At 38.1% G+C, this 17,552-nt stretch overlaps 1 protein-coding gene across 19 annotated transcripts in view; it reads left to right on the top strand.

The window, feature by feature from the left end:
• The window catches only part of PKP4 (plakophilin 4), a 258,767-nt gene that overhangs the window by 158,173 nt on the left and 83,042 nt on the right, over window positions 1–17,552 (top strand). For 18 of the 19 annotated variants that reach the window (XM_070767595.1, XM_019972379.2, XM_070767592.1 and 15 more), the window contains one exon: window positions 10,382–10,416. The exons of the other annotated variant lie outside the window; for it this stretch is intronic. In XM_070767595.1, the coding sequence (XP_070623696.1) occupies window positions 10,382–10,416 (35 nt within the window). The remainder of the gene's footprint in view (window positions 1–10,381; window positions 10,417–17,552) is intronic. 19 annotated transcript variants of the gene reach the window in all.

The following is a 17,552-nucleotide window of genomic DNA, read 5'->3' as shown; positions in this document are numbered from 1 at the left end:
CATGAGAGTTCCAGAAAAACATCTACTTCTGCTTTATTGATTATGCCAAGCCTTTGACTGTGTGGATCACAACAAATTGTGAAAAATTCTTCAGGAGATGGGAATACCAGACCACCTGACTTGCTTCCTGAGAAATCTGTATGCAGGTCAAGAAGCAACAGAACTGGACATGGAACAACAGACTGGTTCCAAATTGGGAAAAGATTACGTCAAGGCTGTATATTGTCACCCTGCTTATTTGACTTATATGCAGGATACATCATGCAAAATGTGGGGCTGGAAGAAGCACAAGCTGGAATCAAGATTGCCAGGGGAAATATCAATAACCTCAGATACGCAGATGATATCAACCTTATGGCAGAAAACAAAGAAGAACTAAAGAGCCTCTTGATGAAAGTGAAAGGAGAGAGAAAAAATTGGCTTAAAAACCAACATTCAGAAAACAAAGATCATGGCATCCAGTCCCATCACTTCATGGCAAATAGATGGGGAAACAGAGATTTTATTTGGGGGGCTCCAAAATCACTGCAGATGGTGATTGCAGCCATGAAATTAAAAGACACTTGCTCCTTGGAAGGAAAGCTATGTCCAACCTAGGGGGCATAATAAAAAGCAGAGACATTACTTTGCCAGCAAAGGTCCATCTAGTCAAAGCTATGGTTTTTCCAGTAGTCATGTATGGATATGAGAGTTGGACTATAAAGAAAGCTGAGCACCAAAGATTGATGCTTTTGAACTGTGGTGTTGGAGAAGACTCTTGAGAGTCCCTTGGACTGCAAGGAGATCCAACCAGTCCATCCTACAGGAGATCAGTCCTGGGTGTTCATTGGAAGGACTGATGTTGAAGCTGAAACTCCAGTACTTTGGCCACCTGATGTGAAAAACTGACTCTTTTGAAAACACCCTGATGCTGGGAAAGATTGAAGGTGAGAGGAGAAGGGGATGACAGAGGATGAGATGGCTGGATGGCACCACGGGCTCAATGGACATGAGTTTGAGTAAGCTCCAGGAATTGGTGATGGACAAGGAAGCCTGGCATGCTGCAGTCCATGGGGTCGCAGAGAGTCAGAAAAGACTGAGTGACTGAACTGAACTGAATCATTGTAGTAATTTACAATGTTTAAAGGTTATAGTCCATTTATAGTCATTATAACATACTACCTATATTCCCTGTGTTGCACAATATACCCTCTTAGCCTGTTTATTTTCTACACAGTCTGTGCCTCTCACCCCTCCCCCTGTTTTGGTATTCCCCTCACCACTCTCCCTACTGGTACCCACTAGTTCGTTGTGTACATCTGTGAATCCGTTTCCATTTTGTTAAATTTACTAGTCTGTGTTATTTTTTAGATTTCACATATTAGTGATATCATAGTTTTTACTTTCTCTGACACATTTCACTTAGGATTGTACCCTCCAAGTCTATCCATGTTGCTGAAAATGGCAGAATTTCCTTTTTATGGCTGATTAATATTCTGTGGTGTGTGTATGTGTGTGTACACACACAGCATCTTCTGTCTACTCATCTGTCAGTGGACGCTCAGGTTGCTTCCATATCTTGGCAATTATAAAGAATGCTGCTATGAACATTGGGGATAAATATATCTTTTAGAATTAGTGATTTTTGTTATTTGGATATATACCCAGGAGTAAATTGCTGGGTCATATGGTGGTTCTATTTTTTTTCGTTTTTCTTGAAAAACTTCGACAGTGTTTTGCACAGTGGGTGTACTAATTTACATTCACACCAACAATGAACAGAGTTCCTTTTTTTCCACATCTACACCAATGTTTGGTATTTATATCCTTTACTTTGTCAACAAAGATCCGTCTAGTCAAGGCTATGGTTTTTCCAGTAGTCATGTGTGGATGTGAGAGTTGGACTATAAAGAAAGCTGAGTGCAGAAGAATTGATGCTTTTGAACTGTGGTGTTGGAGAAGACTCTTAGAGTCCCTTGAACTACAAAGAGATCCAACCAGTCCATCCTAAAGGAAATCAGTCCTGGGTGTTCATTGGAAGGACTGGTGTTGAAGCTGAAACTCGAGTACTTTTCCACCTGATGCAAAGAACTGACTCATTTGAAAAGACCCTGATGCTGGGAAATATTGAGGGCAGGAGGAGAAGGGGACGACAGAGGATGAGATGGTTGGATGGCATCACCGACTCAGTGGACATGAGTTTGGGTAGATTCCGGGAGTTGGTGGTGAACAGGGAGACCTGGCGTGTTGAGGTTCATAGCATCACAAAGAATCAGACACAACTGAGCGACTGAACTGAACTGGTGATAGCCAATCTCACAAGTATGAAGTGACATCTTACTGTGGTTTTAATTTTCATTTCCCTGATTAACAGTGTTGATCATTGTTTGCTTCTTTTCACCATTATATCCCAGCCTCTAACAATGTCTGGCACTCAGTAGATGATCAACAAATACTTGTTGAATGGGTTCATGTAATATTTACAGTAGACATCTTTTCTGTAAGATGTAGAAAAAGCCAAAAATTCCTTTGTAGAATGATTGAAACAATTCTAAAATAACATAGGATTAGCCCTAATAATGAGCAACTCAAAAAATTAATATCAGCTATCATTTATTTAGCATTCTACTCAATTGTGGTTGGATGCAAATAGAATTAAGCCACAATCTTTATCCTCAAGAGAGCCATAATCTGGTAGTGGATACAGATAAGCAAGAATTGCAGTTACAATCATATGAAAAATAAGAATCAAGGTAGATTAATTGTTAATATAAAGAAGAAGTGATCAACTTTCATCATGCTGATTTTTGAAGAATGATTTGTACTTACCAGAGAGAATGTCGTGGAGGGTATGTAGTCTAGACAATGGTACATGCCCATACTCTATTCATAAGTAAAACAGTTTCTGGTGTATTCCTTCCAGTAATTCCTGTCCACTAATACCAAATGAAGCTTAAGTTTTGACTGTGCTTAACTTTTGAGCTATTAATAAGGGCTGTACATATACTTAAACACATACATGTCTCTGTGTGTAGTATAAAATTTCTTAACTGTTTTTCTAAACAAAGTGGAATAACTTGGATTGTATCCCAATTCAGTGGGTTTTGGACGAGAAAGTGATGGTGGCCTGCACCTCACTAGTGATGATAGAGCCCCAGCTAGACCAGGGAGAAGGTGAGAAGTGCCGTGATGCAGTTACTGTGCAGCTTCATCAGGCTTTCTCCACTCCACCCTCTGCTGCTGTTTTGCTACTACTGTCCACTGAAGCTCACGTCAGACACAGTAGAATCCAGGAGGAAATCGAGTGCTGACTTATTAACGTTGACCGTTTTACAAAGACATTCCTGTTATTATTAAGTGATTAAAAAGTAAAAGTAAACTAGAGTGTTCAATCCATGGGTGTGTATGACATATATATTGTTACGTTGTAACACGTATACCATTCTGAAATTTGGGTAATTCTGAGTTTCCAGACTGTGTTCTACACATTCTACCCCCAAAATAGCACTAGAAGCCTGAAGCAGCCTGATATATGAGGAAACTGCAAGTAATTAGAAATGCCTAGAATGTAGGTTTGTGTGGGAAAGGGCAGACTCGAAGGAACCAGGTGGTGGAGGGCCTTCTGCACCATCTGAAGATGTTTGAATCTCTGCCATACTAACCAAGATGCTTGAAATGTATCCTGTATGAATCTGTTGTGCGTTAGCATCAGGAGAATTTCAGATTTGAGTGTTTGAAATATCACCGTAGCAACAGCCTGGAATAGAGCCTGAAAGGATGAGAAATCAAAGCCAAGCAGACCAGCTAGGAGAGAGCCTGAAAGAATGATCCACCCAAGAGACCATGAGGATGAAAGCCTGAACTGTACTTGGTGGTAGCGATGGATTCAGAAGGTGTGTGTTTTGAGTGACAGGCGTGTGCCACAAGGTGCTGTAGGTTCTGTAAGTGTATCTGTGAACGAGGCAGACTTCCCTGCCCTTGTGGAGCTGTACATGAGCGGGGTTCGGGGACAGTAGGTAGTCAGTAAAACAGCTCCATGTTCTTCAGTGAGTGACTAGGTGGTGATGATTAGATGGGAATTTATTTGGGGCGGGGGGAAGGGTTTCAGTATGTCAACTACGAAATGTATTATATCCAGTACGCAGCTGGAAATACAGGTCAAGAGTTAAGGAGTGAGGTTTTATCTTTTTTTCAGAGGGCCATTTATATTTGGTCTCAGTCATAAACATCAGTCAGAACCTTCAGCTACAAACAGTAGAATCCTCTCTGGCCTGTGTAAGCTAGAAAAGAACTTGTCAGAAGCTGTGAGGTGTTAATCTTCAGAATCTCCGGGAAGGCCAGAGAGCCAGCTTCTGAGTTGGGGATTATGGGAACAGTGCCCACTGCCTCTACTGGGCCCCCCACTGCTGGTCCCTGCTGCACCACTGCCACACTGACCAGCCTTCTTCTAGACCCTGTCACTGATTGGCCCTCTGGCTGCAAGGGACTGTGAGTGGCTGGTTTTCTGACTCATAACATAGGAAAACATCACTATAAGGGGATTTCAAAGACAGCTATGGGCTTCTCTGGTGGCTTACATGGTAAAGAATCCACCTGCAATGGAGGAGACCTGGGTTCGATCCCTGGGTTGTGAAGATCCTGTGGAAGAGGACATGGCAACCCACTTCAGCATTCTTGCCTGGAGAGTCTCATGGACAGAGGAGCCTGATGGGCTACCTGCCTCCTGAAAAATCTTTATTCAGGTCAAGAAGCAACAGTTAGAACCGGACATGGAACAATGGCCTGGTTCCAAATTGGAAAAGGACTACGTCAAGGCTGTAGATCATCACCCTGCTTATTTAACTTCTATGCAAAGTACATCATGCGAAATGCCAGGCTGGATGAAGCACAAGCTGGAATCAAGATTGCTGGGAGAAATATCAATAATCCCAGATATGCAGATGACGCCACCCTGATGGCAGAAAGCAAAGAGAAACTAAAGAGGATCTTGATGAAGGCAAAGAGGAGAGTTAAAAAGCTGACTTAAAACTCAACATTCTGAAAACTAAGATCATGGCATCTGGTCCCATCACTTCATGGCAAATAGATGGGGAAACTATGCAAACAGTGAGAGACTTTATTTTCTTGGGCTCCAAAATCACAACAGATGGTGACTTCAGCCATGAAATTAAAAGACGCTTCGTCCTTGGAAGGAAAGCTATGACCAACCTAGACAGCATATTAAAGAGCAGAGGTATTACCTTACTGACAAAGGTCCATCTAGTCAAAGTTACGGTTTTTCCAGTCGTTATGTATGGATGTGAGAACTGGACCATAAAGAAGGCTGAGCAGCAAAGAATTGATGCTTTTCAATTGTGGTGTTGGAGAAGACTCTTGAGAGTCCCTTGGACTACAAGGAGATCCAACCAGTCCAACCTAAAGGAGATCAGTCCTGAATATTCATTGGAAAGACTTATGCTGAAGCTCCAGTACTTTGGCCACCTGATACGAAGAACTGACTCTTTTGAAAAGACCCTAATACTGGGAATGATTGAAGGCAGGAAGAGAAGGGTACAACAAAGAATGAGATGGTTGGATGACATCACCAACTTGATGGACATGAGTTTGAGCAGCTTTGGGAGTGGGTGATGGACAGGGAGGCCTAGTGCACTACAGTCCCTGGGTTCTCGAAGAATTGGATACAACTGAGTGACTGAACTGAACTGAACGTCTGCAGTAAATATTAACAAAGATGTTTTGGGCTCCATTTATGTCTGTGAATGAAAAAAAATACATAATTTCTTAAGTGCACGGAATTTTATAGTGATTTATTGCATTTTCTCATCAATACTGATAAAGGCATGGTGTCTTTCTTAAAACTAAGATTTTTTTTTCTCATTAAAATGAATTGCTTTGATTTATTAATTTGCTGCTGATTTTGCTTTTAACTGTAGTTTGCTGTCCAACCAAACAGTCCCAAACTTATGAATGGATTTCATTCTAGAAGGTTGTTGATAATTAAGTTGTTAGAAATTGTGAATGCATCTTCCCACTGAAACAAAGTTGTCATGGATGATCCCATTCTTGTATTTTAAAATATTTTCACACTGCAGAGGAGGTTCTTGGCATATTCAGATGAGAAGTGAAAGGGAATGGAATGGAGTCATCCGTGGCCACAATACTGTGAGACATGTTGTAGACATTCCTTCCAAGGAGCAAGCGTCTTTTAAGTTGGGGAAATCTTTTTTGGAATAGATGGCTAGAGGGAGAGAGGGAGGAAGGAATACACCTATGTGTCATATGGAGCTGCCTCTAGTTTTATTGTTCCAATAAAAGTGACTTGAAACAGCATTTCAGAACTTCACGTATTTACTGCCTGATCTCTGAATCCTAGAGTGGTGGTTCCGAAAGAAATAGACTATTATGAATAATATATAATGACCAGGATTGTGGAATTAGTGTGAAAGTAATTGGGCTAAATATATAGTCTTCAAAATATACCATGGAATTTTTTATCTTTAATCTTCAATATTAACTTATTTTCCCCGTGATTTTTTTTTATTGTTTGTCTAGAATATGATAGGAGAAAAAGTAATTTTTTTTTCGTGTTCATAATTTTATTTTTTTTGATAATTTAAATTTTATTTTATTTTTAAACTTTACATAATTGTATTAGTTTTGCCAAATATCAAACTGAATCCGCCTTCCCCATGCCTTCACCTCAGTTCAGTTCATGTTGCTCAGTCATGTCTGACTCTTTGTGATCCCATGGACTACAGCAAGCCAGACCTCCCTGTCCATCACCCACTCCCAGAGCTTGCTCAAACTCATGTCCGTCGAGTCAATGATGCTGTCCAACCATCTTATCCTCTGTTATCCCCTTCTCCTGCCTTCAATCTTTCCCAGCGTCAGGGTCTTTTCAGATGATTCAGTTCTTTGCATCAGGTAGCCAAAGTATTGGAGTTTTAGCTTCAGCATCAGTCCTTCCAATGAATATTTAGGACTGGAATGCCTTACTGTGTTTTGATGACCAAAGGTCTTTTCAGGACCAGAAATGCTGCTTTCCTGCTTGTTATAGGAACTTGGAACTTCCTACATAGAGTAGGGGAGAATAATTAGACCTGTTTGAACAAAGTGTTGTTGTTCAGTTGCTAAGTCATGTCTGACTCTTTGCAACCCCATGGACTGCAGCACACCAGGCTTTTCTGTCCTTCTGAGTCTTTTCCAGCACCACAATTCGAAAACATCAATTCTTTGGTGCTCAGTCTTCCTTATGGTCCAGCTCTCACTTCCGTACATAACTAGTGGAAAAACCATAGCTTTTTGCACCTTTGTGAGCAAAGTGATGTCTCTACTTTTTAATATGCCATCTGGGTTTGTCATAGCTTTCCTTCCAAGAGGCAAGCATCTTTTAATTTCTTGGCTATAGTCACTGTCCACAGTGATTTTGGAGCCCAGGAAAATAAAACTATCACTGCTTCCACTTTTCCTCTATTTGCCATGATGTGATGGGACTGGATACCATGATTTTAGTTTTTTCTAATGTTGAGTTTCAAGCCAGCTTATGAACAAAATAGTAATAATTTACATATACCTGATCCCTCAGAACAATGAAGAACTCAGTATTATTAATACTTTTTTCACAATTTGTGTTACAACCGTATATATTAGGGGCTTCCCAGATGGCACAGTGGTAAGGAATCCACCTGCCAGAGCAGGAAACACAAGACACAAGGGTTTGATCCCTGGGTCGGGAAGATCCCCTGGAGTAGGAAATGGCAACCCACTCCAGTATTCTTGCCTGGAAAATTCCATGGATGGAGGAGTCTGTCAGGCTACAGTAGAGGGGCTTGCAAAGATTTGGACACGACTGAGCACACACACACACATTAAACATCTGTGTGCCAGGCAATACGCAGTGCACTTGACCTAAAGAAATGCACAAAACAGCCACAACCCTTGCCCAATTTGAGCAGTTAAGATGACATATAATCTATGATCTAAAATTTCAAAAATAAAAAAAACTTGTAAATATATTTCATTAAGGTTTATGTAAATTTCAACCAGAAGATAATAGACTTCACCACTCCCAAGACACCTGAGGTATATTAAACATTTCTGGTTGGTAGTTTGATTTTAATATTGACAAAAAATGTGAATATGTCGATAGAAATACAGTTGGGTAATAGCAACTTTGGTGCTTAGAAAGCTAGTTTAGATGATAGGTTTGCTGCTGCTGCTGCTAAGTCACTTCAGTCGTGTCCGACTCTGTGCAACCCCATAGACAATAGCCCACCAGGCTCCTCCATCCATGGGATTTTCCAGGCAAGAGTATTGGAGTGGAGTGCCATTGCCTTCTCCAAGATGATAGGACTAAATTATAATATTCAAGAGAATTGGAATTCAGTTTTGGAAACCACTTTTGAGAATGTGGTAATATCTTCAGGAGCAAGACAAATATGCCATTTATTGATATTTGACCAAATTTTCATCTGTTTTTTCTTCCCATCAGTCCCTTTTGAAATTAGTTAGGAGTACATCAGGTGGAGGATCATGATCGGAGTGCTGAAGATGAGCGTTAACTGATTGACTCTGTTCATTGGGAGCATGTCCCCCTGGGCACAGCTAGTTCAAGGTCCCGGAATGTGAGCTGCTCGCAGATCACAGGCAAAATTGAACTTTGGGGAGTTCTTACTGAATCTAGAGTTTTTAACCAGCAGGAGTTTCATCAGCCACTTAATGACTTGGGGAAAATACCAAGGGACTAACATGGATTTAAAATCTTACAACTACAAAAAAAATAAAAAAATAAAATCTTACAACTACAGCTCTGAAAGTATTGTTCTTTTCTTTATTTTAGAGTTTCCTTAAGTGCAAAGTCTTGTACCTTTGCCTTAAAATTAGTAAACACTTCCAAAATACTTCAGTATGTATTTGTTTCTGATTTCTAAATAAAATACAAATGTTTAAAAAGAAAGAAATCCTTTTAGTTGTAACCCACAAAAAAACCACTAGCACTTTGATTTTTATTTTTCTACACTTCTTAGGCATATTGTGTGTGTCTATGTGTGCATGTGTGTGTGTTTAATACAAAAATGGAATCACAAGCTGTTCTATGTAACACAATGGTCAGAAGCCCTGACTTTGAAATCAAACCATCTTTGGTTTAAATCCCACTTCTTCCATCTACTAATGGAATAAGACTTTGTCCAGTTTTTTAATCTGTGAAATAAAGATAATAAGGCACCTCTTCATTAGGTTGTTGTGAATAATATACAGGAGATAATATATGTGAGGTATTTTAACATTTAATGAATGCCGAATAATTCAGCCTCTCTTATTGCTTTGTTCTGCTACACTGTCCCCTGAGAACCATGCTTTCCCGTATTATTTTAAGGGAGGGGATGGACAGGGAGGCTCAGATATGTTTTTATGCACTAATTTTTAAAATTGGTACTCTATAAACTGGGCTTCCCAGGTGCCTCAGTGGTAAAGAATCCACCTGCCAATGCAGGAGACACAGGAAATGCAGGTTCTATCTCTAGGTGGGAAAGATCCTCTGGAGGAGGACATGGCAACCCACTCCAGTATTCTTGCTGGAGAATCCCATTGACCGAGGAGCCTGGCAGACTATAGTCATGGGGCTGCAGAGACTTGGACGCGACTGAGCATAGCACTCTAAGTTTATAGAGAAAAATATATAGTTAAAATTTACCCCTAATTTGTAAAACTTTGTGTTTTGATATAAAGATTTATGATATTTAAATTTTATAAGACAACATTCAGTAAACTGACCCCATTAACTTATATGTCTATTACAGCATCTAAGGCTTTTTTGAAAATAAGTAAAATTAATAAACTTAATAACCTTTTTGGTTCTTTTTAATGTATATGTCATACAGTGTATGATATATATGTTGTTTTATATGTAGTTTTCATATAAATTATTCCACATAAAGTAGCATGCTGCTGATGCTGCTAAGTTGCTTCAGTCGTGTCCGACACTGTGCGACCCATGGACTGCAGCCTGCCAGGCTCCTCCATCCATGGGATTTTCCAGGCAAGAGTGCTGGAGTGGGTTGCCATCACCTTGTCCGATAAAGCAGCATGTGCCCTCATATAAGTACTATGAAGGTCACAGTTAGCTGTGCTATTATATTTGTCTTATTCAAGGAGAATCATATGTCTTTTAATAATTTGCCTTAAGTTCTAAGAAATACAAATTTGTCCCAGATTGGCATAGGGGGTTAAATACTCTCTAAAAATTAATTTAGAACAGTCACTTTAAATATTGTTTGAGGTTTTAATATACTTTTATATAATTAAATGTGAAAATTAAATGTTTATGTTCAAAACAGATCCACAGTTAAAGTTTACAACAAAGGAAGTAAATGTTCCATTTTTTTTCCTTCTTTTTCTCTAGCTCAACTGAGAAGTCATTTCCTTGGAGATCAACAGGTATGAGTTTTTAATCATATAAAAAAATCTTTCTTACGTTTTGCCCAAGCAAAGTGTGCTCTCTAAATTTACTGTCTCTTGATGAGATCAGTCAAGCCAAAACTTTAATAGTGACAATATTGAGCTACTTTGCTTAAAGGTAGTACTTCTTAATATGCTTAATTTTTTAACATGTTTGAATAGATTTATATATGTCATTTGTAAAGAAATTAAAGGATTGAGCATCAATATTTTTAATGTCAATTCAATATTTGAATTTTTTATCATAAAGAAATACAGCGATGCCCTCACACACAGGTTTTTGTATAATCTTGGGAAGTTGGCTAATCACTTATGTAAGTCAAAGTCTTTCCTTTCACAGTTTTGTTTTGGTTTTTTTTCATATTAAAAGAGAAGAGTTGCCTGAAATGTTCATTTTTTTGTACTTAAATGTGGACTACCTGAAAGCTTCTAAAGTAGCCTGGAAGATTCTAATGTAGTCTATATGTTCTTTTTACCTTAAGTTCACCTCATATAAAGGATGAATTACATTAAGGAGAGTGTCTCCCACTTTCACAGATGTTTGATGTCTTCACTCATTAAATGTTTACTGAGCAGCCACGTCATGAACCATATACTATACACATTGCTGGTTAGATAGTGATGGACTCCACACACACATGCCCCTTGCCTCTCATCAAGCTTATAATGTGAGGGACAATGCCAGCAACTTATAAATGCTAGATTAGGCCTTGATATCCAAATACTTTGACAGTTTTTAAACAAAGTTTGAATTCAGTAAAACTCAAATCACTAAATGACTGGTATCTGAGTTTATCTGAACCTGATACCAGGATTCTGGTGTTATTTATAGTGTATACAAGGCTCTTTGCTATTTTCTAAAGAAGCTATTCCCAAGAAATGTAGTGTTTTATTCAAAGCATAGATGACGTGTAGTATGGAGGCTTCACAGGTGGGACAGTTGTAAAGAATCCACCTTCAGTGCAGGAGACGCAGAAGATACAGGTTTGATCCCTGGGTTGGCAAGATCCCCTGGAGTAAGAAGGGCAACTCACTCCAGTATTCTTGCCTGAGAAATCCCATGGGCAGAAGGAGCCTGGCAGGCTGCAATCCATGGGGTCTCAAAGAGTTGGACATGACCAAGCTACTGAGCACAAAGATGAAGAGACGTGAAAATCTACTTAACAATAAGACTTAAAAACCGCAGTTTAATAGTAGGAAAGACATGGCATGAAATAATATGTGGTTAACTGCCAAGTAAGTATTATGCAGGAAACATTGTCATCAAATGGACAATCCATTTGTTAGATAACTTTGCAGGGGTGAGCCTGGAGCCTGGGGCTTGACTGGCAGACCAGCTGTGGAGAGAGTATTGTCATTGTCACAGCAGCAGAGACGACAGAAATGTCTCATGGGAACATTTAAAACTGGTTTGGGAGATGATAAGATGTGCAAAGACCACACTGGGCCAAATTATAGAGATCTGTAAATACCAGGGACTTTGAACTTGCTGCAGGTCATGGGCAGCTACTGGAAATCCTTTGAGCAAAAAGTCATTCGATTTAAACATTCCTCAGGAGACATGGCAGTGCTGTGAACTGTTAAAAAGAGATTTGAAGATTTCAGTTTAAAGAAAAATACAGAGTGCATTTGCTACTTAGCTATGGCAGAACTCTACCATTTAATATAAAATTCTCCTATAAGTTCATGTTTAATACTGCATCATTAATTTATTCCAAAAATATTTCTTGAGAGCCTAGTTGGCTCGCACATAGCTTTCACTGTTTAAAACAGATATCCTTGCCCTCTTAAGTGTTTCAGGTCTAGTGGAGATATATAGCTCTATACACTTAAAATTGGGGAGGGGGATTCTTTAAAGAAAAACTACAAGTATATATCATATTTACCTATAGCTCTGTTTTTGGACATTCAGGTGTTTTTCATGGATATAAATAACATTATGGTAAACATCCTTGTATATAAAATTATACCTGCAGCTTTGATATGCCTTTTAGGCTAGGTTTTCCCAAGGAAGAAAGCTATTCAAAGTATATGAACATTTTCAAGGCTTTTTAGATGTATAACCAAGTTGTTTTCTTAGAAGAGTTGTATTTATTCCCCCTCCCTTTTGGTATATGAGGTTAGTCGTCTCACTCCCTCATTAGTGTCACCATTTATATTTCTAGCTACAAAATATTTCGATATCCTGTCATTGCCCCATTCTCTTGGAATGCTAGCATTTGATAGGCGGAAGTTCTTCACAGCCCAAGGAAAATAGTTGTATCATTTGGGGCCCAATCACCCATAGGAGTAACTGTTCCTGGAAGCTGCTGCCATGTCTAGGCCTGCAGGGACCAAGCGCTGCATGGGTTGCCACCAAATTGTAGAAGTGGTGGGAGGTAGAGCAAGGCAGTCTTCCGGCATTAGCTGGAACCACAAGGGAGATGCGGCCTTCCCAGCAGTGCTGCCTAAAGTAGACCCGGAGAAACATCCTGGCTGAAGTAAGCTGGAGGGAGCAGTTGTAGATTTCTAACTACCAAAGCCAGGCAGGCCACAGTATGTAATTGTATTGATGTACTAGTAAAGAGAATGAGCTTAGATTATGAAGACACCCAATAGGGAATGACCATCCCTTAGCATCCTTTCTACCTCTCCTCCCAACCAGTGTGTTCACTCAGTTTCAGTCACTTGACCACCTTCTTCCTGGTGGCTCAGAGGGTAAAGCATCTGTCTGCAATGCCAGAGACCCGGGTTTGATTCCTGGGTTGGGAAGATCCCTGGGAGAAGGAAATGGCAACGCACTCTGGTATTCTTGCCTGGAGAATCCCATGGACGGAGGAACCTGGTAGGCTACAGTCCACAAGGTCACAAAGAGTCGGACACGACTGAGCGACTTCACTTTCTTTCTTTCTTCATGATTTACTAATGAATAAAATAGAGATAGGTAAAATATTATAGATAATTTGTAAAACATTACATTTATGTTTCATTTAATATATAAATATTGTATAATCTTTTATTTTTATACATATGCCAAATAGCTCACCAAATACTTTAGTGTTTAGGGAAATACAGCTTCAGTAATTCATCTGTCTTCACCACATGCACATTCATAATTCACACCTGATAACTATACTTCATCCCTTACTTAAATCAGAGTATACTCCTACACAAGTTCATATTCCAACATGGAGGTATTACGTTTACTTACCCTCTTTCCTTCTTCAGGGAAACATAACCTTCAAACACAGCAAACACAAATGCTATTTACTTCACTCTATTATTTTAACTACATTAATGTTACTTGTGTGTTTCTTAAGACATTTCAGTTGTAACCATGGCAATAAGCTATAATGATAAGAGTAGTAATTTGAAATTTGATTATATGAATAAAAGAAATATCTGGTTTGTTTCATAATCCTTTTTCTAAGCAGTTATAGATGCCCTTAAGTTTGATTGTGAGTAAATGGGATGAAATGACAGTTTTGCTGCTACTTTTCCTGTAAAGTTTGTTATCTTCTCTTTACCAGTATGCATGCAGAAATACTGAATGTAATATGAAAATAATCTTGTTTTAAAATTTGGTAGTCCCACCCAGAATGAGGTAGAGATGGCTTAAATATAAAATATATTTAAAAAGTCTTTGGTCTATTTTGTCTTTGGCTAGGTCTTGGCAAAAGAAACATCTTTATCCAATTATCTTGGTTTCCTAAATAAAAAGGATCACATGAAAGGATTTAGGATTGGAGGTCTGTTATTGTTCCTCATTTTTCTTTAGTATTTTGAACATTTACTTGAAGACAATTTCTCTACCCTTTGTTTCTCTTTTTGATATTACAAATTTGACTTGAAAAGATTGTCAGCAACAAAGTGAATTGATAGCAAGGCAATGATTTGATCACTACCAGAAATTGAGACCAACTGCTGAATTTGTTTTTAAATAGCTAACGTACTGTAGAGTCATTTTATAGGGAAAAACTCAAGAGGCCCTAGGCAGAAAAGATTTCCATTTGTGATTCAGTTCAGGATAATCAGCTTGCTTGTTTTTTTCTTGGTTGGTTGGTTGGTTTGGTTGATTTTTAACTCGTACCAGGGATTGTAGGCTCTTGGAAAGCAAAAAGCCAAAACTTTGAATACTCAGATAACTTCCCAAAGCATATGGAATAATCACCCATTCTACAACACATTTCTATTTTCCTAGATTGATTGGGAAGCAGTCTTAAGGAGAAGCTCCCCTGGATGTTATAAAGTTGTTTTAAGCATATATGCTTTGTTGTTATCTTGCATTTCTGTTGTCTTCTGTCTTCATTATTCTGTATTTTCTATCTTATTAGCATTATATATCTGCTCTCTAAAAATGTAAATGCACCTCCTCTTCTCTTTTATGCAGAGGAGAGTTTATCATTTTCTGTCTGGCTTTGTCTTTTCCATAGCCTTGCATTCCTTATGACCATGGATTTTGTGAATGTGTTTATGTATATTCTGCTGAAAAGGAGTGAAGGGGGAATGTTGTCTTAGTGTTCCTGTTTCCCCTTTTGTTAATGTGCCATTTTTCCACTCTTCACACCTTCATACCAAAGTATGTATTTCTACAGTCTCTTATGTTCCACCAAAATTTGAGGTGGCTTTTAAGAACCCATATAATACAATAGAAAAAAAAATCCATATTCATAGAAAAAGTATATTAGAATAATAGATAAAGACCTGAAGAAAGTGAGAATGCAAATTTATGCACAAGTAATTATATTTCTTCATGATGGAAAATATTATATTATGGAAGGTATCTTCTAAAGGATAAACCTTGGCCTTTCCCTTCTTTTAAGAAGTAGCACACCAATTCAGTCATAAAAATAACCAAACATTGTGTACTCTTTGCATCAGAAAGAAGGGCTGTTGAGAAAACAAGGAGGTACTATTATATAGCACAGGGAACTGTATTCAGTATCCTGTGATAAACCAGAATGGAAAAAAATATGAAAAGGAATATACATATGTATAATGGGGTCATGTTGCTGTACTGAAGATATTAACATTGTAAATCGACATTATAATTCAAGGAAATTTTTTTTAATTTGCTGAAGTATGAAGTGAAAAAAAAAAAAAAAAAGACATAGAAACATAAAAGTAGGGTAAATTTCTAGTTGGCCAAAAGGCATTAAGGGATTAATAAATTTGGATGGGTCTTTCACTATAAGAAGGAGAGAAACTATGGATGATTCCATTCCATTCATATATTTGATGTTTGACAATACATGTGAAAGAGAAGGAGAAAGATGGTGGTAAAATAGAAATTTTAAGCTGATCAGATTATTTAACTTAGTGCTACATTTATTTGTTGTGGAATATGTACTGAAGTACCATAATTTTAACATGCCATCCATTTAAACTGTTATTGTATAGTATATACAGATATATATATTTTTTTACCATTTTCTTTATACTTTTAAATTTTGCTTCTAAAACGGATACAAGTTTTCTTCCACTGGGATGGGTTAAAAAAAAAAACATAAATACTGAAGATAAAAGATAATTGAGAGACTAGCCCTAGTCAATTTATTTTTCTTTTTTCCTCCGTCTGGAGCAAGTAATTTACAACACAAAAAATCATCAGCACATCATGAGACAAGACCAAACTTAAACGAGAACATTTTATGCCTCAGTAGAAATGTACTGAATTTGTAAAGGAGATATAGTAGGAAGTTATATTATACATATTCATAAGCAGAATATTAGATTTGCAATCATGTATAAAGGACTATTATTGAGCTTGAATTTTATGATTTATTATGACTATAAATTGTATAAATGACAAAATTTTGTTGCTACTTCTCTTCCGAATACCAAGAGGAATATGAATTTCTCTTCACATCAGGCTTGGAGTCCTAAGCTTTTCCATGCTTATTTTTTCAGGCCTTTTTTAGTAACATAGTCATTATAGTCTTCTTACCACAATTGCAGTGTTGTAGCTTCCTAAACACTACTATGAAGGTTCACTTGGCTTTTTCATGTTTTGTTACAAAAGGCATGTTTTTTTTTTTTTCTCTTTGAGGAATGTTTCTTACTTAAAATAAATAGAAGAATTTGGAATAAAAGCTAAAAATTTCCCTCATTCCCACATCTACCCGTACCATGACCATTGCGCCAAACACCTACACACACACACACCCTATACATACACACACACACACACACACCTGTACACACACACCTATACACACACACACATCTACATACACACAGTAAATCTGAAAACAAACCAAACTGGTGAGTGTGTGTGTGTAAATATGTACACATCTGCATATGTTTTCTTTGTACTACAGTGAAGATAATATACATTATTCTGTGACTTACTTTTTTCCTTAACAACATAGTAAAACCATGCATGTGTTTCTAAAACACTATATATAAAGGTCTGTCTCCTGTTTAGTGGGTGTCTATTGTTTAGAAAATTATATAACCAGTTCCTTTTTAGTGAACATTTTGTTTTTCCCAGTTTTGCCCTTTGACAAGCAATGGTAAAAACTATCACTGCATATCTGAGTGTCTCTCTTGATCACATTTTTAAGGGTAACTGCCTGGACAAGGGTGTATACATTTCTATTTTGGCAAATAGTGTCAATTTGCCCATGAAAATGCTTAGCGAGATGTGGGAGAGGGAGACTTTTCCTCTATGCTCTTGGGTTAAGTAATTGGGGGCCGGTGAATTTAACTGACAGTAGACAGATTAATAAGAATAATAAAAACCCTAAGTATTCATATGCATATAAAGCTCACAAAAGTAGTAGTTCCCTAAATGAGTAAGGTTAGGGGTTATATGTCTAACTTACTGTAAAGGATGCAGGCAGGAAAGGCTTCTGTAGGGAGAACAAATGGATTTCCAGGAGAACCAGCAGGAGATAAGACAGTTTGTGACGATGTTTGTTCATGCAGGTACAAGGTGCAAGTGGTGTCTCCGGTTTTTTTTTAATGCCATAAAATTCCTCCAGAAGGAATCCATGGCAGCCTCCCTCCCAGAAGTTTTCTGCTCTTAGTGAAATAAGGGAAGCTCCAGAAAGCCTTCTTTCTGGTACCTGTTGAATCTCAAATATTTTAGTTTAGAATAACCTTCATGCAAACTCTCCAGGTCCCAGTTCATC

The sequence above is a fragment of the Bos indicus genome, chromosome 2 (assembly GCF_029378745.1).
Source record: "Bos indicus isolate NIAB-ARS_2022 breed Sahiwal x Tharparkar chromosome 2, NIAB-ARS_B.indTharparkar_mat_pri_1.0, whole genome shotgun sequence".
Classification (NCBI taxonomy): Eukaryota; Metazoa; Chordata; class Mammalia; order Artiodactyla; family Bovidae; genus Bos; species Bos indicus.
The sequence above is the reverse complement of the archived record's forward strand: the minus strand, read 5'-3'. Positions and strand labels throughout refer to the sequence as shown.